Below are 18,913 nucleotides of genomic sequence, written 5' to 3'. Positions count from 1 at the left end.
TTTGTACTCTGTAGTGATGTTTATTCGCATTTTAAAACTTTTATTCGCATGTTGTACAAAATGACATATTTTGTTTGTTCGTTTAAATTTAATTAGTTTTGTTAATATAGGTATATGTTAATATATAAAATAATAATAATATGTATTGTATATTACAAGGCGTTTTATAACGGAGGAAGTGATAACAATATAGACACACAGTAGCGGTCTTGGTACGATCCTAAGTCTAATACTGGTAAAATGTTCAAAATCATGTGTATACATTGTTACATTAAAAATTATTTTCATAATTTTAACTTTTTTTGTAATAATATAAAACGTCACAAAAGTGTCAATTCGTTAAATTCCGTGCCATTAACCCATTTCCCACTTAATTTATATCGGTGTTGCTAGTATAACGCCTCGATTTGGCATTTTCTAAAATTTTAATTAACAAAATAAATTACATTTATTTTAAAGGTTTATTAAAACAATTATTAAAATAAGATTTTAATCATCTAATTCGTTTGCTGAATTTGATTGGAAGTCATTTCACGTCGTTTCAGATTAATTTAATAGCTGTCTTCCAGTTTAAAGGTTAGTGTTTTGATGAAGGTGTCGGGGTCTAGTTATGATACATTTACTTTGACTCATATTTGGCTTTTCTTAGTTTTAATAATTATTTCCTTGATTTAATTATGGATATAATTCCTTTTTCATTAAGGGTATTTTGGTAGTGATACTGGTCACACTCGCTAACCTTTCAAAGGTTCCTGAACTTTCGATATCGTTCTTTTTGCATTTTGGAACTATCGGCTTCACACCGAATCCAAACTTCTAATTCGATATACTGAATATATCGGTGAGTTGTCTTAATAATTGAGTTTCTTAATTTGTGGTTGTTTAGTATTCAGTGCTTTAATAGCAGTTATTTTTTCAGAATATATGTTAACAATGAAGTTTTGAAGTTTGACAGAACTTTATATCATTTTTACCGACTCATAAAAAATTGCAAGTCTTGAATTCTTGTTTTGATTAAATGCATTAGTTTGCAATTCAAAAGTCGTAGTCATGTTTAAATTGTGGTTTACAGTGACCCTTTGAAATGGTTCTCCGGAGTTGAGATCGTCAATTTGTGTAAGCAGGACTTTGAACCTCCAGAAGGTAAATTGGTGCTTACATCTCTCGTTAAAGGTATTTATCATTGGCTCACATTTAGATTAGAAAGCCACGAATTTCTGTTTCAAATGTTTACTGATCGAAAGATTATATTTATTTAAGTATTTCCACAAAATATTAGGTTTCGGAAACACATAGTTTGATCGTAATTCATAATTAAAAATACAATAATTTACTAACTATTTTGACTTTTTTATGGGTAACAAGGTTAGAAATCCACGAATTTCTGTTTCAAATGTTTACTGTTCGAAAGATTATATTTATTTAAGTATTTCCACAAAATATTAGGTTTCGGAATCACGTAGTTTGATCGAAATTAATAATTAAAAATACAATAATTTACTAACAATTTTGACGTTTTTATGGGTAACAATCGGTGACGCCATTTTGTTTCATACTTAGTCAACCCCGACCCTGCATGATACTAGTATGCCCTACCCCTAGAGTGTATATAAAAGTCCGGAGGCGCGGAGGGAGAGCAGCCCCCGCCCGCCGTAACAGACTGCAGGCACCATGCGAGCCGAAGCTGCGTAGGCGAGTATGAAGTGGCTGCAGACTGTTACGCAAGGGCGAAGGGGCTGCACTTCCCGCAGCGCTGGAGACGTTCGAAAGCCAGATTTCTAATTTTTTACCAAAGTACTATAGTTCAAATGGCTCTATATTTTTCATACATTTTTAGGTTAGAAATCCAAGATTTAAAAAAAATCATGTCTCAAAAACTATATGTTTCCGAGGGGGGGGAGTGGTACAGGGGGGTTCTCCACCATCCACCCCTCCCCCCCAACCTCCCAAAATACGAATTTCGTAATCTAAATCCCTTCCTTATCATTTGCTAATTTGCTTAACTTATTGATCCTGTATATTTCGTATTACAGGAGGTTGTTTTTTAATCGGATTTACCCACCAAGTGGACTTCTTGAACGGAAATATTAAGAGTGAACGGCTGCAGTTTCCTGGTTGAATGTGTCCAGATAGCGGCTGGTGCAACTCCTAGGACGGCAGGCCTGTTCCATTAACCGTTAGCAATATCCACGTGTAGCTGGAAACTTTGGTGATGTACCCCTTTTAATTATTATATAAATTTCGTCAGTGGCGCCTAATTTTCAACCTTAAATTTTTGATTACAATACATTGAATTTTCAAACCCGCCTTTTATCCCAAGTGATATATATATATTTTTATAATAATCATTATAAAATAGAGTGGTAAATTAAGTAACTAGCTAAGTGAAAATTGTCTTTATAGAATATTAAGTTACTTTGTATTAAAAAATTGTATAACCAAATAGTGTTTCTTTATACCCACCACCGTTGTAAGGTAACAACATGAATAATGTCTGCAGAACTAGTAGCTATTTATAAGGTTGCACTATGTTACTGTAGAAATCTTAATAGTGATATTATTACAGTGTCGTAGCACTCATAGGTCACTAGCACCCGGTTCCCGGATTCCAAATTTGCCAACCTCTTATTTTTGTAACCCATTATAAAAAATTTGGACATGGTAAAAGGAGTACTTTTATTAGTTTTATTGAATGATTTATTGAATTGAAAAGTGAAATTAACATTTTTTGACAAAGAGTAGAAGGTACAATATCACTTAGAAAAATTACTGAAAATGTAATAGAATAATTGAGAAATCGCCCACTTCACGATCGGTCTTTTGCGCACGAGTATCATTCTAAGCTCAACTCCTCAAGTGAACTGAAAGATTAAAATAGTTCTATATAATAGTTATTGAAAAACCTTGCACTTGTATCACCCATGCATAAATAAAAAAAAATTACGAAAAAAGCACTGAAAGCAATTAACCTTTTTTTTTAATTTTAATTTTTTTTCTAACTACCACCTCAGCAGCGCCGCCCCCGGCAAAGTACTACCCGGTGCGGACCACAGCCTCCGCCCCCCCCCCCCATCCTACGCCACTGAATTATTATTATTATTTATATAGACAGCAAAAGTGCCATACTGCATCTCATAGGCTGTGTCAGGGGTAAAAGGGGAGTACCAGTAGCTTACAAAATTTTAAATGAATTCCTTAATTTCCATCCATGCGGCAAGTCTCTGAAACCTTGGAATCCTTCTCACGTTGGACTAACGGGAAACGAGAAGGCTGATACTTTAGCAAAACAAGTATTACTTGTTGGAACAACAATAAATTTACCAAATTATTCGGATGTTTTAATGAAATACAAAAGGGAATGTGAAAAAGCCTTTAAAGAGCACTTCGACGAAAGATCGAAAAGTAAGGGAATATGGTACAAGACCATGCAGAGTGAGCCTCCCCGTATCCCGTGGTTCAACGACTTCAGGTTGCCGCGTCAAAAAATTGTTATAACTCTTAGACTGCGTTCTGGACATGTTCCACGCAATAAATTTCGATTTCTGATGATGATGTGGGACTGAGGATGACGTACGTCATTTCCTAGTGGAATGTGTCCGAAATGCTGCCCCGAGACAGGAGTTGACGCGACATTTCGATTTAAATGTAAAAGATGTCGGCGCTTTTCAAAGCGTCGTCTATACCCGACTCCGATATTGCAAAAATGATTTACCAGTTTAAGTTGAAAATAAGTTGAGATTATAAGGGTATTATTATTGTTGGTGGTGGTGAAATGTTATTAAAGAAACGATGGGACTGACATTTAGCTATGTCGTTGAAAAGTCCCAAAAAAAAAAATTAAATTTAAAAGAAAAGGAAAAATCGTTTATAGAATACACGTATCAAAATAGCGCATTACTGCAAGTCAGTTGTCAATAATCCACGATTAAGATACGAAGTTATAATTCTTACAGAATCGCAATGCAGATAAAAAAAATATTTTGTTAATTAAGAGACAAGACCAATGTATCGGTTTCTAAAAATCGATACATTGGTCATCGAATAGAAAAATCTAAAATACATTAAATGATAATTTAGTAGGTCGAATAAATTATTGTTTTCGCCAATATTAAATATTTTGTAGAGTGGTGCAAAGCTCCATGACGCTCGGCGCTAGGTGCGCATCTCAACCGTTTGGCGTTTGGCGGGTGTACCGGGCCTTTCCCATAGTCCTATGAGTCATTCCCAGGTAATCTTTATTGTTATAAATATAATTTCTAAAAAACGATGTGGGTGGCGATCGTTGAAAAATTTACAATGTAGGTATAGTGATAGCATCATAGCATCAGTTTACGAATAGAAACAACCCTATTCGCACTTAAACGCTCTGAATCGTTTCGTTTATAAATATCGAACGCTCACAATTATTCTTTGCACATCGAAATGAACAACGAGAAAGTGTGATCGAAGAGTCGATCGAAAACTTCTGAACCGTTAGAACTCCGAAAATACGAAGGCACAGGCGATATCCGAATTTTGTAACATCGGTCGTGTAACGGATATTTGGATTAAATATCGGTGTTGACATCCAATTTCAGATATAGACCTGTCTCTATTTTACTTAACATTGTACGATATGTGACAAAGAGATAAAACGGATGTAACATCGAAATTGGTTTAACATTCGCTTCATCTCTTTCTCACAGATGGGTTACTGTAATGTTTAAGAGAAACAGGTCGAATATTTCATGTTAATAATTAAAATGTTATCGTACTTTGAATGCTTTGACGTGCCAGAGCGATATTCATAGTTGCGGTAATTATGATATTTATATCCACAGATAGCCACAACATGACGATTGCTCAAAGGGAGCCGAATCGTGGTGTTCGTGGTAGCGAGCCGACCGCTCAAGCTGTAATATTTCTGAACATCGCCATAAGCCGCCTCTTCCTAAGGAAGTATTGGAGGCAATTACGCTAGTGTACGAAAATTTGAGCAGAGACGATTTGCTGCAGCGCTGTTTGGGCGGCTTTACGCAAAACAATAACGAAAGCTACCACTAATCAGTTTGGGCAATAGCCCAAATGTTTTCAAATCCCAATATACTTCTTTTCTTCAAAATATCATATTATAAGAAAGAGAAAACACATACATCATTAATGAACAACAAACAATCAAAAAAAATTTGGAATATTCCTTATTTTACCTCGAAAAACATTTTTGAAAAACGGCAACAAAAGGCGGCCACAGAGGTGTTGTCCCGTGCTTTCATAAACACGTTTATATGAAACGGTTTTTGAGCTACTAAGGGATCAAAATGGCTCCAAATGGTTCGTGTAATATTACACAGGATGCTTCTCGCCAGTTCTGTTTCTTAAAATGGCTTGACACGCTACTGCGTATCTATATTGTTATTACTTCCTCCGCAGATATAGTGATTCGAGAAGAAGGTTTTTATATAAATACATGGAAAATTTACTAAAGAAACACTGATAACTTTAGTTTTAAGTTTCTACTGTGATGTAATATTGCACCCGTGCGAAGCCGGGGCAGGTCGCTAGTTTTAAAATAAAGGATTACTCATTCGATTTATGTTTTTCCAATTTTCGGCATTCGGGAAAACGCAAATGTATCCCTGAGTTAGTCTTTATACATATTTCGCTTTTTATTATTTTATGTTCAAGTATGTGTTTTATGTGTAATTAACATCTAAATATTTTATATTTAAAAGTATGACCTCGACTCACGTAACAACCTTTTAACACAAGCTGTATTTAATTTTCAGACAACCAATTATCGGATAAACAGCCAACGTTATTCTTTGGATATAGAATTTCGACATCATATCTCAATCTACAAATCGGCACTTTATGTGTAAAATATTTGTCGAGTACAGTATATGTATTATAATTATAGTTTTACCATTTCGAATTATATATCAACTAAACTTTTTCCTCTCACATTATTTTTTCTCGTACCATTCTTTCCGACGTAACGTTTTATGTCAATTTAAAAGAATTCTATCGTCAATTTACAAAGGGTTTCGAAGTGGACTTTGTTAATAATATCCTTTCGATTATTTTATATATAAATATATATTGATTATTTTTATTCAAACGTTGTTATCTTAACCATAATGCATTCAAATAAATGCATTAGATACAAAACCTTTCGGGAAGAATTACCGACGAAAAAATTTCTGGTAACATTTTTGCATTAATAACTAATTAGATTATTACAGGCTATATAGTAAGTACAACTAGAGAAAAGATATTCGGAGACTCCAGTCGTATTTTCAAGTTTTAATAGTATATTTTACGTGTAGAATGTATATACTGTTATTTATTTTGGCCAAGCTTTTATAATGTGACAAGTAAATTAAACAAATTTAGATGTATTTTTATGTCTATCTATAGTAGACTTATTGGACTCTGCTAGACACATCGACGTACAGATTATTCCTGTATTTATGTATGTGAAAGGGAAATTTATTCTTAAAATTAAAAAATATATCTCCATGATCGTGTATAATTTACCCTGATTCTGGAAGAAGAGATGCAAAACTTAGCTATTTATAAGATTAGTATGGTGTTAGTTTATCAAAGATTTAAATAGTTCCAAATCTATGCGCCCATGCCATAGTATAACCGCTATAAAATGTGTCAATCCTCAAATGAGTGAGCTCACTCATTTGCAATCAGTGTTCATTTATACGGAGTGACAGTCAGAGGTCATCGATCGTAATTAATGCTCTAATTATAATCCAAAAAAAATCGCTGTAAGCCGTCATGTGCCTTTCGAAAGTGCAATCACAACTTAAGAAATACTATTTCACTCGTAAGTATTTATATTTATTTTAATATTAAATTTATTCTATTTCGATGTAAACATGTGCGACGGAGAAAGTAGTATTGCATAATTTATGTAATTAAGAGTCTCAGCACCGTTCTATTAACTAAAATAACTAGATACACGGAAGTGCTCCGGAAGCGGTTTTGAAAGGGATCATCTATAAATGGACATTAACAGCGGCAATCCTGTGGTAGCGTCGGCATATTATGTTTTTTAAAAAAATGTTTTAAATTGCACCGTAATATTTTTTGTAATATTAGGTCGTCAAATATATTTTTGCTCTTAGAAATCTAGTAGCTTAGTAAATGATGGGTGTTTTATTAAATATGGTTCAGTGGTTCAGTCAAGAGTAACTTATTTGGTACTGGAATAAAATTTAAATAATTGAAAATACCTTTCTTAAATTATGTTTTTATTATTTAGATTTTCTCAAGACACACGTTGGAAAGAAAAGTGGATAAAGATAATACAGCGAGACCAGGGAGATGAGGCGTGGTCACCTACGAAATTTAGTCGAGTTTATTCTGCAAATTTATTATTTCAAGCAAGATGACATTTTTTTAACACCACTGGGAGACGAAAAATTAAAATTCATGCTATACCAGCTTTTCATCGTACTTTGCAAGATTTGCTACTACTGAGCAATTTCGTGGCATATATGAAAAAAGCACTTTGCCTCCTAGAACTACGGAGCAGTTTTACGGGAAATTGCTCGCCTATAGAAAATTTTTCAATATTGAGTAATACATCAGCTCACGAAAGAATTAATGCGACCACGTCAGGGTTCCGCGACACTGATCCACATTAAATGAGTTGCAATCAGCAGAGGACGAACAATGTCAAATTAACATGATATAGTGATATTCTATCAATTTTATTAGACGAAGAAATAGGTATGAGTGAGATCTTACAGCAAATTGTCGGATATATGTACATCAGGGTGGGTCGTTAGAAAAATGATTAAAAATTCAATGTCAAAAATGTTGCAGCGCTTTAATGAGTAATCAAAATTAAAGTTTTCATCGGTTGATAACTTTAAGAAATCTAGGTAGTTTATTTTTTTCTTCGCGCGATGTTTTTGATATTTGAATTAAAACAGAAGCATTCCTAAAATTTTATAAAAATCTACAAGGCAATAATTATTTTCATAATAAAATTGATTATATAGCTTGGCAATCAAAAGTACTCAATCAAAATCAATCAAAATCAAAGTATACTTTATTCAAGTGGGCTTTTACAAGCACTTTTGAATCGTCATTTAACAATTAAGTGAAGCTACCACCGGTTCGGAAAGTAGATTCTACCGAGAAGAACCGGCAAGAAACTCAGTACTTACTCTTTTTCAACATTTAAAAAAATACACTCATGTTAGTTAATACGATTATTAAATTAATATATCCTGCCTGGAAGTCAACGGGTATTAATTCCACGCTTTTTTATCATCTACAAAATCTTGTATCGAATAATTTGCCTTTTTCACCAATGTATTTTTTATAAACGATTTGAATTTACGAAACGGCTAAGTTAAAAATGTCTGTGGAATTTTATTATAGAAATGGATACCTTGCACTGAGTTTATTCATCAAATACAATGTTTCCAATATTAAAAACATCATTCCCTAGAATAACCAGCACCTTGGAACCACAAAATACAATTAATAAAGTCCGTAATTAAATGCTACGCTCATTGTATGCCTTCATCATATTCATAAAAAGAGAACAAACTGGCAAAAGTATTATAAATTGATTTTATTTCATGTAGAATAAATGTTATGTAATAACGTGTAGGAAATAACAAAAAAAAATATAATTGTATTAAAAAATATACATTTATTATTATTTATTTTTAAATTAATTTTTTTTTAATAACGTGTTTTATTTTTTGCAATTTTTACAAATTATTTCCTTTAACAACCTAATTTCTTACATATTACTATTTGATGAATTTGTTGACCGAACTTCACACTCATTAGTGTGAGCACGTAAGGCATCGTAAGCGACTTGGCAACACACGCATTGTACAAATTATTCCAGCTTTTCAAGTGAGGGCGCCTCTAACGATTTAAATCTTTGCAGTTTATAAATGAAGAAGATAGTATGCACAGACTGAAAATAGTTCATGAAGATGCTTGCAATCAAAATAAATCAAGCGAAGCCGATGGTAAAATTGAGCAACTAATTAAGGAAGAACCAAAAGTAAAAGAAGAACCTGTACAAGAAGAAAAAGAAAAAAAAGAAAAAGAAGAAGAAGAAGAATCTCAACCTGTTAATATACTTTCTATTTTCTTACAATAATTATAAAATTAAATATCTGTTGAGATTATAAAACTTCATCACTACTAATTACTGTACTGCAACATAATATCAACTGCCGCTTATAAAATATGTTCAAGTCATATAAAAAATAAGGGCATATTAATATGCCATTGCTGGGTTTAGGGCCGTTATATTTTTGAGGTTTCGGTTTCGAGCTTAGTCCGCCCCGTTTTTACAATGGGGGGTTGTTGCAGACTACCTCGCCGCAGAGCTCAAAATTGATTACAAGCACCCATAGAGCACATAAAAAGTAAGCGGTGCTAGAACGGCTACATATGATAATATATTTGGACATTCGTCTAATCCTATCATATATACTCGAATCATCTTGTACACTTGTAATCATCATTATCATCATAACATAGTAGAAAACAAAGTCGCTTACCGCAGTCAGTCCCTATGTATGCTTATCTTTAAAATTACGCCACTAATTTTGATGACTTTTTTTAATAGACAGAGTGATTCGAGAGGAATGATTTTGTCTATAATACATGGCCAATACCGTAAAGAAACAAGAAAAATCTACAGTATATTCAGTATCAGTATTGCATCCGTGCGAAGTCGGGACCGATCTCTAGTTTTGTATAAATAACTAAAAATGTAATTCTGTGTGTTTTTCTGACATAGATTAAAATAATAGAGAAGACAGCAATTATGGGAAAGTTCAGAGATGAAAAACGGCGTATAGACCTGGTCTTGGTTGTTGAAGACAAGCCACGTAGTGTAGACACAGACACCATAAAGACCGATTTTCTAACAAACATCATTAAAACAGGCTTACAAATCGAAGTAGAACCCGGCGTGGTAAGTTTACTCTCTAATAACAGTACGATTCGCTGGTCTTCTAAAAATTATAAAGACAATCGTCTTCACAATCGCTGTCAGTTACTATCAGGGAGCCCATTGGATCGTCTGTATACCGATGCCATAAAAACATAAATCTTAAAAAAAACACATGCTAGCTTGAAACTTTACTCTGCGTAAACCGATTACGAAAAAACTTTTCATGTACACTCTTATTCTGCCCGAGAGTTTCGAAAAGTGCCTGATCCCAAGGTTTCATTAAGTGTTGTATAATAAAAATAATAGGATGACTAATTATTTTAGATGGGAGCTCACAAAAATTTATTATTTATAAAAATTCACGCACCTGATCACGTAATAACAGAATACGGAGAAATATTTGGTATCAAGAGACATTTCGTTGAGAGTCATCTAGATTCAACGAATCCCATTTTGCCGTGTATGAAAAATAAACAAAGGGACTGGATTAATTTAATACGGTACGTACTAATAACTATTTCATTATTATCTGAATTTGATACAAACCAATTTCCTACATCTAAGAAAGGAGTGCGATTGCTTCGACCATATGCCTATAGACACTATTCCTTTAAAACGACAAAAATTCGCCAAAACATCAATCTCAGAATACATGTATAATTCTATATTCTTCTTTTATAAATTATACTTACTTAATCGTAACATTACTTAATAATCGAAACACAGTCATACAAAATAAAGATTAAGAAGTAAGATGTGGGTAACACCCAAAAGAAAACTACTTGCGATATTCTAAGTTCGGAGAGAGGCAGGTTGAAGTTTGATAAATGAGTATAAAAGGCGAAATTGTAGCTAAATACTTAGATGTGGCCAACTAATTCGAAAAATATATCTCTAAAATTACTCTGATTATTACTAAAGGACTCAATGCGTCACCTACTGACGCCTTAGACTTACTTACGTGTTGAACTTAAGTGTTCCCCAGAATGAGGTAGAATTTTCTTTGGAGAGTATAACTCCGCAAGAAGAATTAAAACTATTTAAAACATTAAACCTAAAAGAACCAGTGACCTTTAGGATCTATCAGTTACAATTATTACGTAATTGTGTAGGCTTTTTATTTCTTTAATAATTGTGTACAATCTGGTATTTTTCATGATCTGTTAAAAAATGTAAAGTAATAATCCCATTATTTAAGTCCGGTGATAAAAATGATCCGAACAATTATAGACCGATTTCTATTTTGCCAGTATTGAGTATATTTTTTGAGAAAATCATGCTTAATCAATTGTTATTATGTTCGAATAAGCTATTGCATTCTCAACAACATGTTTTCACTAAAGGTCGCTCGACTACTGATGCAGGTGTAGCATTTGTTAAGCACAATTATGATGCGTTGTCACTTATCAAAAGCTTTCGATTGCGTTAGGCATAATATTCTTCTAGAATATTATGAATATTATGAGAATAGGATTATTTTTAGGGATAACTCTTGACTCCTAACTGCAGTCGAGCACCCCTTTTGTATGGAATTTTGGATGTAAATTTAAAAAGAATATTTAGACTAAATTTATAAATAAATCATATTATTAATTAAAACAGTACCGTTTAGAAAGAAACGCCTGGAGTTAGGCTCGGGTTCCATCATAGGACACTAATTACTATGAATAACAGCATTGTAAATCTGTTTACATTAATAGAGCAACGATGTGAGTTTCTTGCCGTTTCCTAGAAGCTGCGTTCGGAGACGGTGGTAGTATTTAATTATTGAAGATTCAAAAATGCTTCGTTGGGAATTTAAATTAAGTAAAATTGATTTGATTTGATTCGTAAACATGCACTGTGGTGGTATTGTAAATATTAATTTATAAACATTTAATGTATTAAAACTTGTGTCTTGGAAAACACGTAAACTAGTTTGACAGCCGACTGCCGTCCCAGTGTAACGTATGCGAAGGAATAGAGTGCAGATATGTTTACGCTCACACTTGTGTTATGTGTACATATATGGCTAAAATAGTTTGCAATCGCTTGGTCGCTCTTGAGAATCAACAAAATCTAGGCAAAACGTTTCGCAAAAATAGTTATATATTTATATATTTTTTATTTACAGAAAAAATTACTCAAAAGGTACGGACATGTACTCTTATTATGAAAGAAGTCTTATAGTTTACAAGATTCTGTTGAACCTACCTTTTGGTAACGCAGCCAATCATTATAGTATTAATCGGTAAGCTTACTTGATACACTTGTTGGTAAACAGAATAATATGAACATAAATTATTCAAGTTTGTAACACTTAAATGCACTGGTTATTCTTTAATTATTATTTTTTTGCTCTATATGTTAAGCCACTATGTCTCGTCAATTACAATATCTACGATGATTCCCCATCTCCTCATGATCTCACTGCAATATCCTGCTAGTAGGAACATAAACAGTAATATCCTTATTTTATATTATATACCAGAATAATTATTTTATTTTCATCTAAATTTGAAACATACCGATTTGCTACATCTAAGAAAGAAGTGCAATTCCTTCGACCATATGCGTGTAGTAGCCATATAAAGTGGAGTAAAAAGTTCTATTTCATTTTTCCTATTCGTGGTCACAGCCAAGCCTATTACCACCTGCCTCCCGTTCGGCTTAACGGCGGCACTAAAAATGTTCGCATCTGTGTTGAACTGGACTGAAGAAATGCTTTAAAAAACAAGGACTCCGTCTCATTGTCTACCTGGACGACTACCTCCTAGCTCATCAGTCCAGGGACCAGCTGGAAGCCTAAGTAAAACTAGCTATCAAATTCCTAACCAGTCTCAGATGGTACGTCAAATTGGAAAAATCTATCCTCACTCCGACGAGGTCAATATAATTTCGGGATATAAATTGGGATGTACAAATCAAGACCAAATCTCTTCCCCAAGAAAAGGTCTCAAAAATGGGTCAGTACATTCAAATGCCCCAAAGAAGTTCTCGGAGAAAGTCTATCAAGAATTGGAAAGGTGGTTGCACATCAAGTGACTCCAATCCATCACGAGATGATGACGACGAATTACATCGTTACGGACGCTTCCGATATACAATGCTCTAATCAACAGCTAAAGGTGATCGTTGCAATATCAGCCGAAACAAAAAATTTGAAAGACTTGATTGTGATCCTGCAATGTGACAACTGGACCTTGATAGCCTTCATAAGAAACAAAGGCGGAACCAGGTCAGGGCCTTTCTTAGAGCTGACCAATGTTCTGCTGGTGTTAGTGGACAGCCTCAACATTGTACTCCTCCTACACCAGGAGTTTCTAATTCGGAAGCCGACTACCTCTCGCGCAAGTGCGTCGCTCCCCAGTAGCATTATATTGCCTAAGACCACGGAAAAGATTTTCGGCGTTTGGGGAACACCCGAAATCGACGTATTTGCGTCAAACCTCACATGTGTTAATCGAACATATGTGTCATTCGGCTTAGCAGACTCGAACGCTTGCTTTCACGAGGCATTCAGCAGACAATGGCATTACGGCCTGGCCTGGAGTTTCTGTCCACCCAGCCTCCTGCCTCGAGTGCTGCATCACCTCAACTCAGAATCAAGCAGATTCATAATAATAACGCCCAAGTCGAAGAGACCATTTTGGCGCCCAGACCTCAAAAACAGATCTTTGACTCGACCGAGGAAGATTCAGAAATCATCAGAAACGAATCCCGTACACACATTTAAAAGCCGTCCTCGGGCTCAAGTGGGCAGACTGAACCTGGAAGTTTAGCTCATTTTTAATGGGATTCGATAACCCATAACTGGTCTGTGGGAGAGAGACAACTTTTGACATCCTGCTGGCGCGTTTTCACACATAAAACTTACATCGCAATGTGGACGAAGTGGTCGCGCTGGTGTGAAAGCAGTGACATCGATCTGCGTGTGCCCATGCCATCCCAGGTCGCACGCTACTTAGCCCTGAATCTACACATAAAGGATAATTTAGCTTACCGTACCATATTAGTGCATAGGAACGTAATATCAACTATCTGTGCGACTATCTCCAGCGCGAAGATTTCCTCCAGCCACATAGCAAGTGCAAAAAGCTATCTCACAGCAAAACCGCCGCCAGATCCTGACCTGAACAGATCCCTATTTGGGATGCAAGAATAGTCATCAGGCATCTTAAACTCGTTCACCCAGGTCCTACAAGCTTCTACGAGGTTTCGAAACGCGACGCCACGGTTTTGTTGTTTGTATCAGGGGGTGCACGATCTGACCCTTTTACATTGTGATGCAAATCATTTCGTGGAAAATTCAGAGTCAATTACAACAACTCAACTGAAACAGATTCCAGATCCCATTGTTTATCAGACTGGATACTCTCAGCTGCACTTGAAAGGAATATTGATCCGGTATTTTGGGTAAGAAGAAAATAAATATTAGGAAGCACGAGAAGGTCTATATCAAATCTTTTTATTACTACTAGAGGCGTCGTAAAGCCAGCCACACCGACTATAATTGGTGGCTGGGTAAAGAAAGTTTTGTCTGAAAATAGCATCCAAACTTCACCAGGTAGCTTCAGATCGGCGGTTACATCCTTGAACTGGCTAGAAGTATCATATTAATGATATTCTAAGTAAAGCTAATTGGCAATACGAAAGTACATTTAGAAAATTCTAGTGTAAGCCTTACCCCGATTTTTCTCTTCTAATTAATTACTAACCAAATCACTGATTATTATTAACTTAATTCTTTAATTTTGTTCAATTGAATATAAATTTAATTTTTCATTGTAATCATACAGTATATTTTTAGTATACGCAATCTTGTCACTTTGTTGCGTTACTTGTTTTTCGTAAAAATTTCATTGACAAGCCACCAGGAGATAACAAACAAGTCTCTCGTAATGGGCTTCAGACGTCAAACGGAACACACAATATACAAAGTTTACCTAAAAATATTTTTTTATTATGTTTCCTGAGACATCTGAAGTCCAGGTTATGTACACAAAAAGTGTGGTGATCTCTCTCTTATGTAGGCCTTGGTACTTTAGCCCCATCAATTCACTATTTTGAATTAAAAAAAACACCAATAGTTATAAAGAAATATAAGACAGTTGCAATAACATAATATTAAAAATAATATTATTTATACAGATTATAAATAATATTTTATACATGTCGGTCCATCAGTAAGAGCATGAAAATGTATTTATCTTTGTAGTCATGTCAGTAGCAGCATAAGGTCATTTAACTCAAGTGGAAGAATTCAGTGGAAACTTGCGAAAACATCTGATGATTCGACTATCAAAATAGCAACGTATTCTAGGCTACTACTATTTTTTCTGCCAACGCTTTACTAGGTCCTGATTTCCTATGCTAAATACAAACTATTCTGACAACCCCGATATCATTGTACCGGCCAGTGTTTAGTTTTATCCCAATTTTACAACGATAGAGATCTTTTTGAAATGAATACTGATTTGAACCGTTATGTTTTAGATTATTAGAAAGGAATATAATATTAGACGCTTATGCACTCCATGATGGTCCGTATCGTTTTATGCCAGATCAAACTGTTTTTGGATCAAATGCACGACAGGTATGATCATTTCTATCTATAAAATAAAAAGGCAATTATAAGCTTCTTATACGTTAGGCATAAAGTAAATGTTTTAAGAACTCGTTGTAAGTCCTAAAAACTAAAATAAAGTTCATCTAGTAATGGTTATAAAAATGTTAATTACATTAAGCGTATTTTTGAGTCTTTTTAATAAATATTTTTCGTCATGTGAAGCCGGGTCCGGTCGCTAGTAAAATAAATTGCAAAATAAAAATAACTGTGGCTTGCCGAAGCGCTGTTACTTGTGAAATTACAGATTAATATTAATAATAAGATAAAATATTTTTTTTAAAAAATTACACCGACTTCAAAGTGATAACTAAAAAAAGTAATAAAATAATTTGATTTAAACACGTATTATTGAAATCGGCCGATCGTATGTAAACATTTCTACATTTTGTTTTTCACTCAAAATCGTCCGACTCAATGTGTAATAATCGCGAAAATCTAAGACAACATTGAATCTAAGACAACCTTAGCGCTGAGCCTATTTCAATAAAACTTATATGGGACCACTTCTGGAGCATGATATACCAAACAATAACATAACAAAAGAAATGTTTAGTGAACCTGTACTACTCTTCATAAAAGCTACGAAAAGGAGTATAAATCCATATATTAATGTTGAAAGAACTTTTTCCTAACTCCTAGTAATTGAGGACTTACACCTTCCATCATCAGCTCAGCAGTATAATATTATGATTGCCAGAAGCAAATGCCAATATAACTTTAGAAAATATGTAAAACACGGTACATGTGCCTATAAAATTTGAGGGTTCCCCTCGATTTCTCCAGGATCACATCATCAGACTCTGATATCCTCATCATCGTACCATTCCAGGAGTATCTTCTTTCTAAGAAAAAAAATCATCAAAATCGGTTCATAAATGGCGAAGTAATCGGCGAACAAACATAAAATATAAATATATATAACCGTTCGAATTGAGAACACTCCTTTTTTTGAAGTCGCTTAAAAAAATTGCGTTATTCTGCGACTTAATATGACCACTAACAAATTAAGAATTTTTAAATTGTATTTTTAATATTTGCAGATACTGTATTACAAATGGTCAGGATTTACAAATATGTTTAAATTTCAACCATTGCACCTGATTCATGAGTATTTTGGACCACAAGTTAGTATCAGTCAATACAATCAAATCACACACTATAATACGTGATTACTTTATAAGGTTTACGTATAAACGTACTGATATTTCGGCTGTTAGGAGAACGTAATCATTTGAGAAACAAGTCGCACACTGTGTAATAAGCGTTATTAAAAAGAGATTAGTTTAAATTCTAATGAATATAATCCGAATCCTTAATACTTTCAGTATTAACATTTTACTTTTATAATGTTCCTTAAGTTTTTTTTTTTATTTTGTCGAAGTATAACCTAAATTCATAAATAAGTTGTACTATGTTATGTTCAGATTGCGTTTTACTTTGCGTTTTATGGATTTTTGAACACGGCGCTGGCTATAGCTTCAATTGGCGGTGTAATTAACACTGCGTTGCCATACTTTGTCGGCGAAAAAAACCTAAGGTTTCATTTTATATAATTTATATATTAATTTATTTTATAAAAATTAGCTAAGGATTTATCATTATTTTGAAAACTAGCGAGTGAGAGTAATTGTGATAATATTTTAAAATAGTACTCACTCCTGAGTAATTAAATGAAATTAGAGCATTTTTGTTTTGATCATAGTTCAAAAAATTTAAAATACTTAACGATTTTTTTTTTGCAGTGAGTCACTATGTGGATTGAAGCGTTTGAGGCTCGGTCCGTGCAGAGATCGGCACTGTTGGGATAGACATTATGACGCTTCCTGCGATTTTGGGAAAATTAACATTCTTTTAGATCACCCCTATACTGGCTACTATTCCCTTTTCACTATTTTTTGGGGTGCGTATAGAAATGGTAACATAATTAAGTATGTATAAGTGAGTATTGTCTTTCTCTCTCTCTCTCTCTCTCTTCCTAGCTTTATATCTCACATGGTGGTGGGGTCAGCTTTCCTCGTTTTAGCTCTTCACTTCGCTCTTTCCTTAACATCGTCGGCGGACAGCTGGCACATCTTCACGTCCTTCAACGCCACATCTTTCCACCTTGTTTTGGGTCCGCCTCTGGATCTACGACCAGGGATGGAAAGTTGTAATGTTAAATTACCTGCGTAGTCGGGGGGCTTCCTTTTCACGTGCCCATACCATCGCAGCCTACTCTCCTGCTGCTGCTGCACCCGCTGGCGTCCGTACCATTGATTTTGCACCCTTATACATGTCGGCAATGATGTTAACATACTGTTCGGGGACGTTCTTCTTACGAAGGCTCCACCAAATCGTATCTCTTGGGACGCGATCAAATGCCTTCTCCAGGTCCAGGAATGCTATTGCATTACAATGGCTGGTTTTTTGCACGATATTCTTCAGCAATTGTGTTCAGAGCGAACATCGGATCAGTTGTTGATAAGCCAGGAACGAAGCCGTAGTCATTTTTTGATAAGGCGCACTCAGATCTTAAGCGACTATCTATAACTCTCTCGTAAAGCTTAACGGCCTACGGCTTAACGACTTAACGGCCTGGCCACGGGGATTGGCGGGAGTGGCGTTCGCCGCCGCGACTAGACAGGACGTCCGACGACGTATATATTCATCTATATTATTCTACATTACCTATTTATTTATATACTTATGTTGGGGTAATTATTTTATTTATTAAAATATATATATATATATATATACAATGTCATTCTTTTTCTTAAAACTAAAATAAAAAACAACTTCTAACTTTTAATCAGTCATTAACGTTAATTTCAATTATTGTTATTATTATACTATAATATTATAATAATCAAAAAATATATATTATTGTAGCTTAAGTTACTCCTTATTATATCAGTTATCTGCCAGTGAAAGTCTCGTCCAAATCGGTCCAGCCGTTCCAAAGAAGAGTCGGAACAAACAATAAAATTGTAAAAAAAAATTTTTGTATGCATACATAAGTAGGTATGTATACAAGGTACATATATCATGTACCGTGTATACATATGCATTGAGTAAAAAAGGACTATTTTAATATTACAAACAAACACTCCAATTTCATTATATGTATAGATGTAACTGAACTTGTGGTCGGTTCTGCTAGCTAACGCAAAAACAAGATGGCAGACAGTCGAGCCGAGCGTACGTAGGTACCGAATACTATGCCTACATAAATATTTCGGTACACATTCAGAAAGGCATATTTTATAATCTGAACGTAATCTTTGGAATATATAACATAATCCATCAAAATTATCGAAACCTGAGAGTAGTTTAATGACGAATTGACGTTACATCATTAATGAATTAATTATATATACCTAAATAAATAAAAACAA

At 34.3% G+C, this 18,913-nt stretch overlaps 1 protein-coding gene across 1 annotated transcript in view; it reads left to right on the top strand.

Annotated features, from left to right (window-relative positions):
- The first annotated feature begins 3,095 nt into the window (after positions 1-3,095).
- The window catches only part of LOC124540363 (anoctamin-5-like), a 32,047-nt gene continuing 16,229 nt past the window's right edge, over positions 3,096-18,913 (top strand). The window contains exons 1-11 of the mRNA XM_047117868.1: positions 3,096-4,228; positions 4,821-6,193; positions 7,256-7,349; positions 8,909-9,097; positions 9,776-9,952; positions 10,256-10,431; positions 12,045-12,161; positions 15,407-15,506; positions 16,580-16,663; positions 16,964-17,076; positions 17,282-17,439. Coding sequence (XP_046973824.1) covers positions 6,117-6,193; positions 7,256-7,349; positions 8,909-9,097; positions 9,776-9,952; positions 10,256-10,431; positions 12,045-12,161; positions 15,407-15,506; positions 16,580-16,663; positions 16,964-17,076; positions 17,282-17,439 — 1,285 coding nt within the window. The 5' untranslated portion in view covers positions 3,096-4,228; positions 4,821-6,116. The remainder of the gene's footprint in view (positions 4,229-4,820; positions 6,194-7,255; positions 7,350-8,908; positions 9,098-9,775; positions 9,953-10,255; positions 10,432-12,044; positions 12,162-15,406; positions 15,507-16,579; positions 16,664-16,963; positions 17,077-17,281; positions 17,440-18,913) is intronic.

This window comes from Vanessa cardui, chromosome 2 (genome assembly GCF_905220365.1).
Source record: "Vanessa cardui chromosome 2, ilVanCard2.1, whole genome shotgun sequence".
Lineage (NCBI taxonomy): Eukaryota > Metazoa > Arthropoda > Insecta > Lepidoptera > Nymphalidae > Vanessa > Vanessa cardui.
The sequence above is the reverse complement of the archived record's forward strand: the minus strand, read 5'-3'. Positions and strand labels throughout refer to the sequence as shown.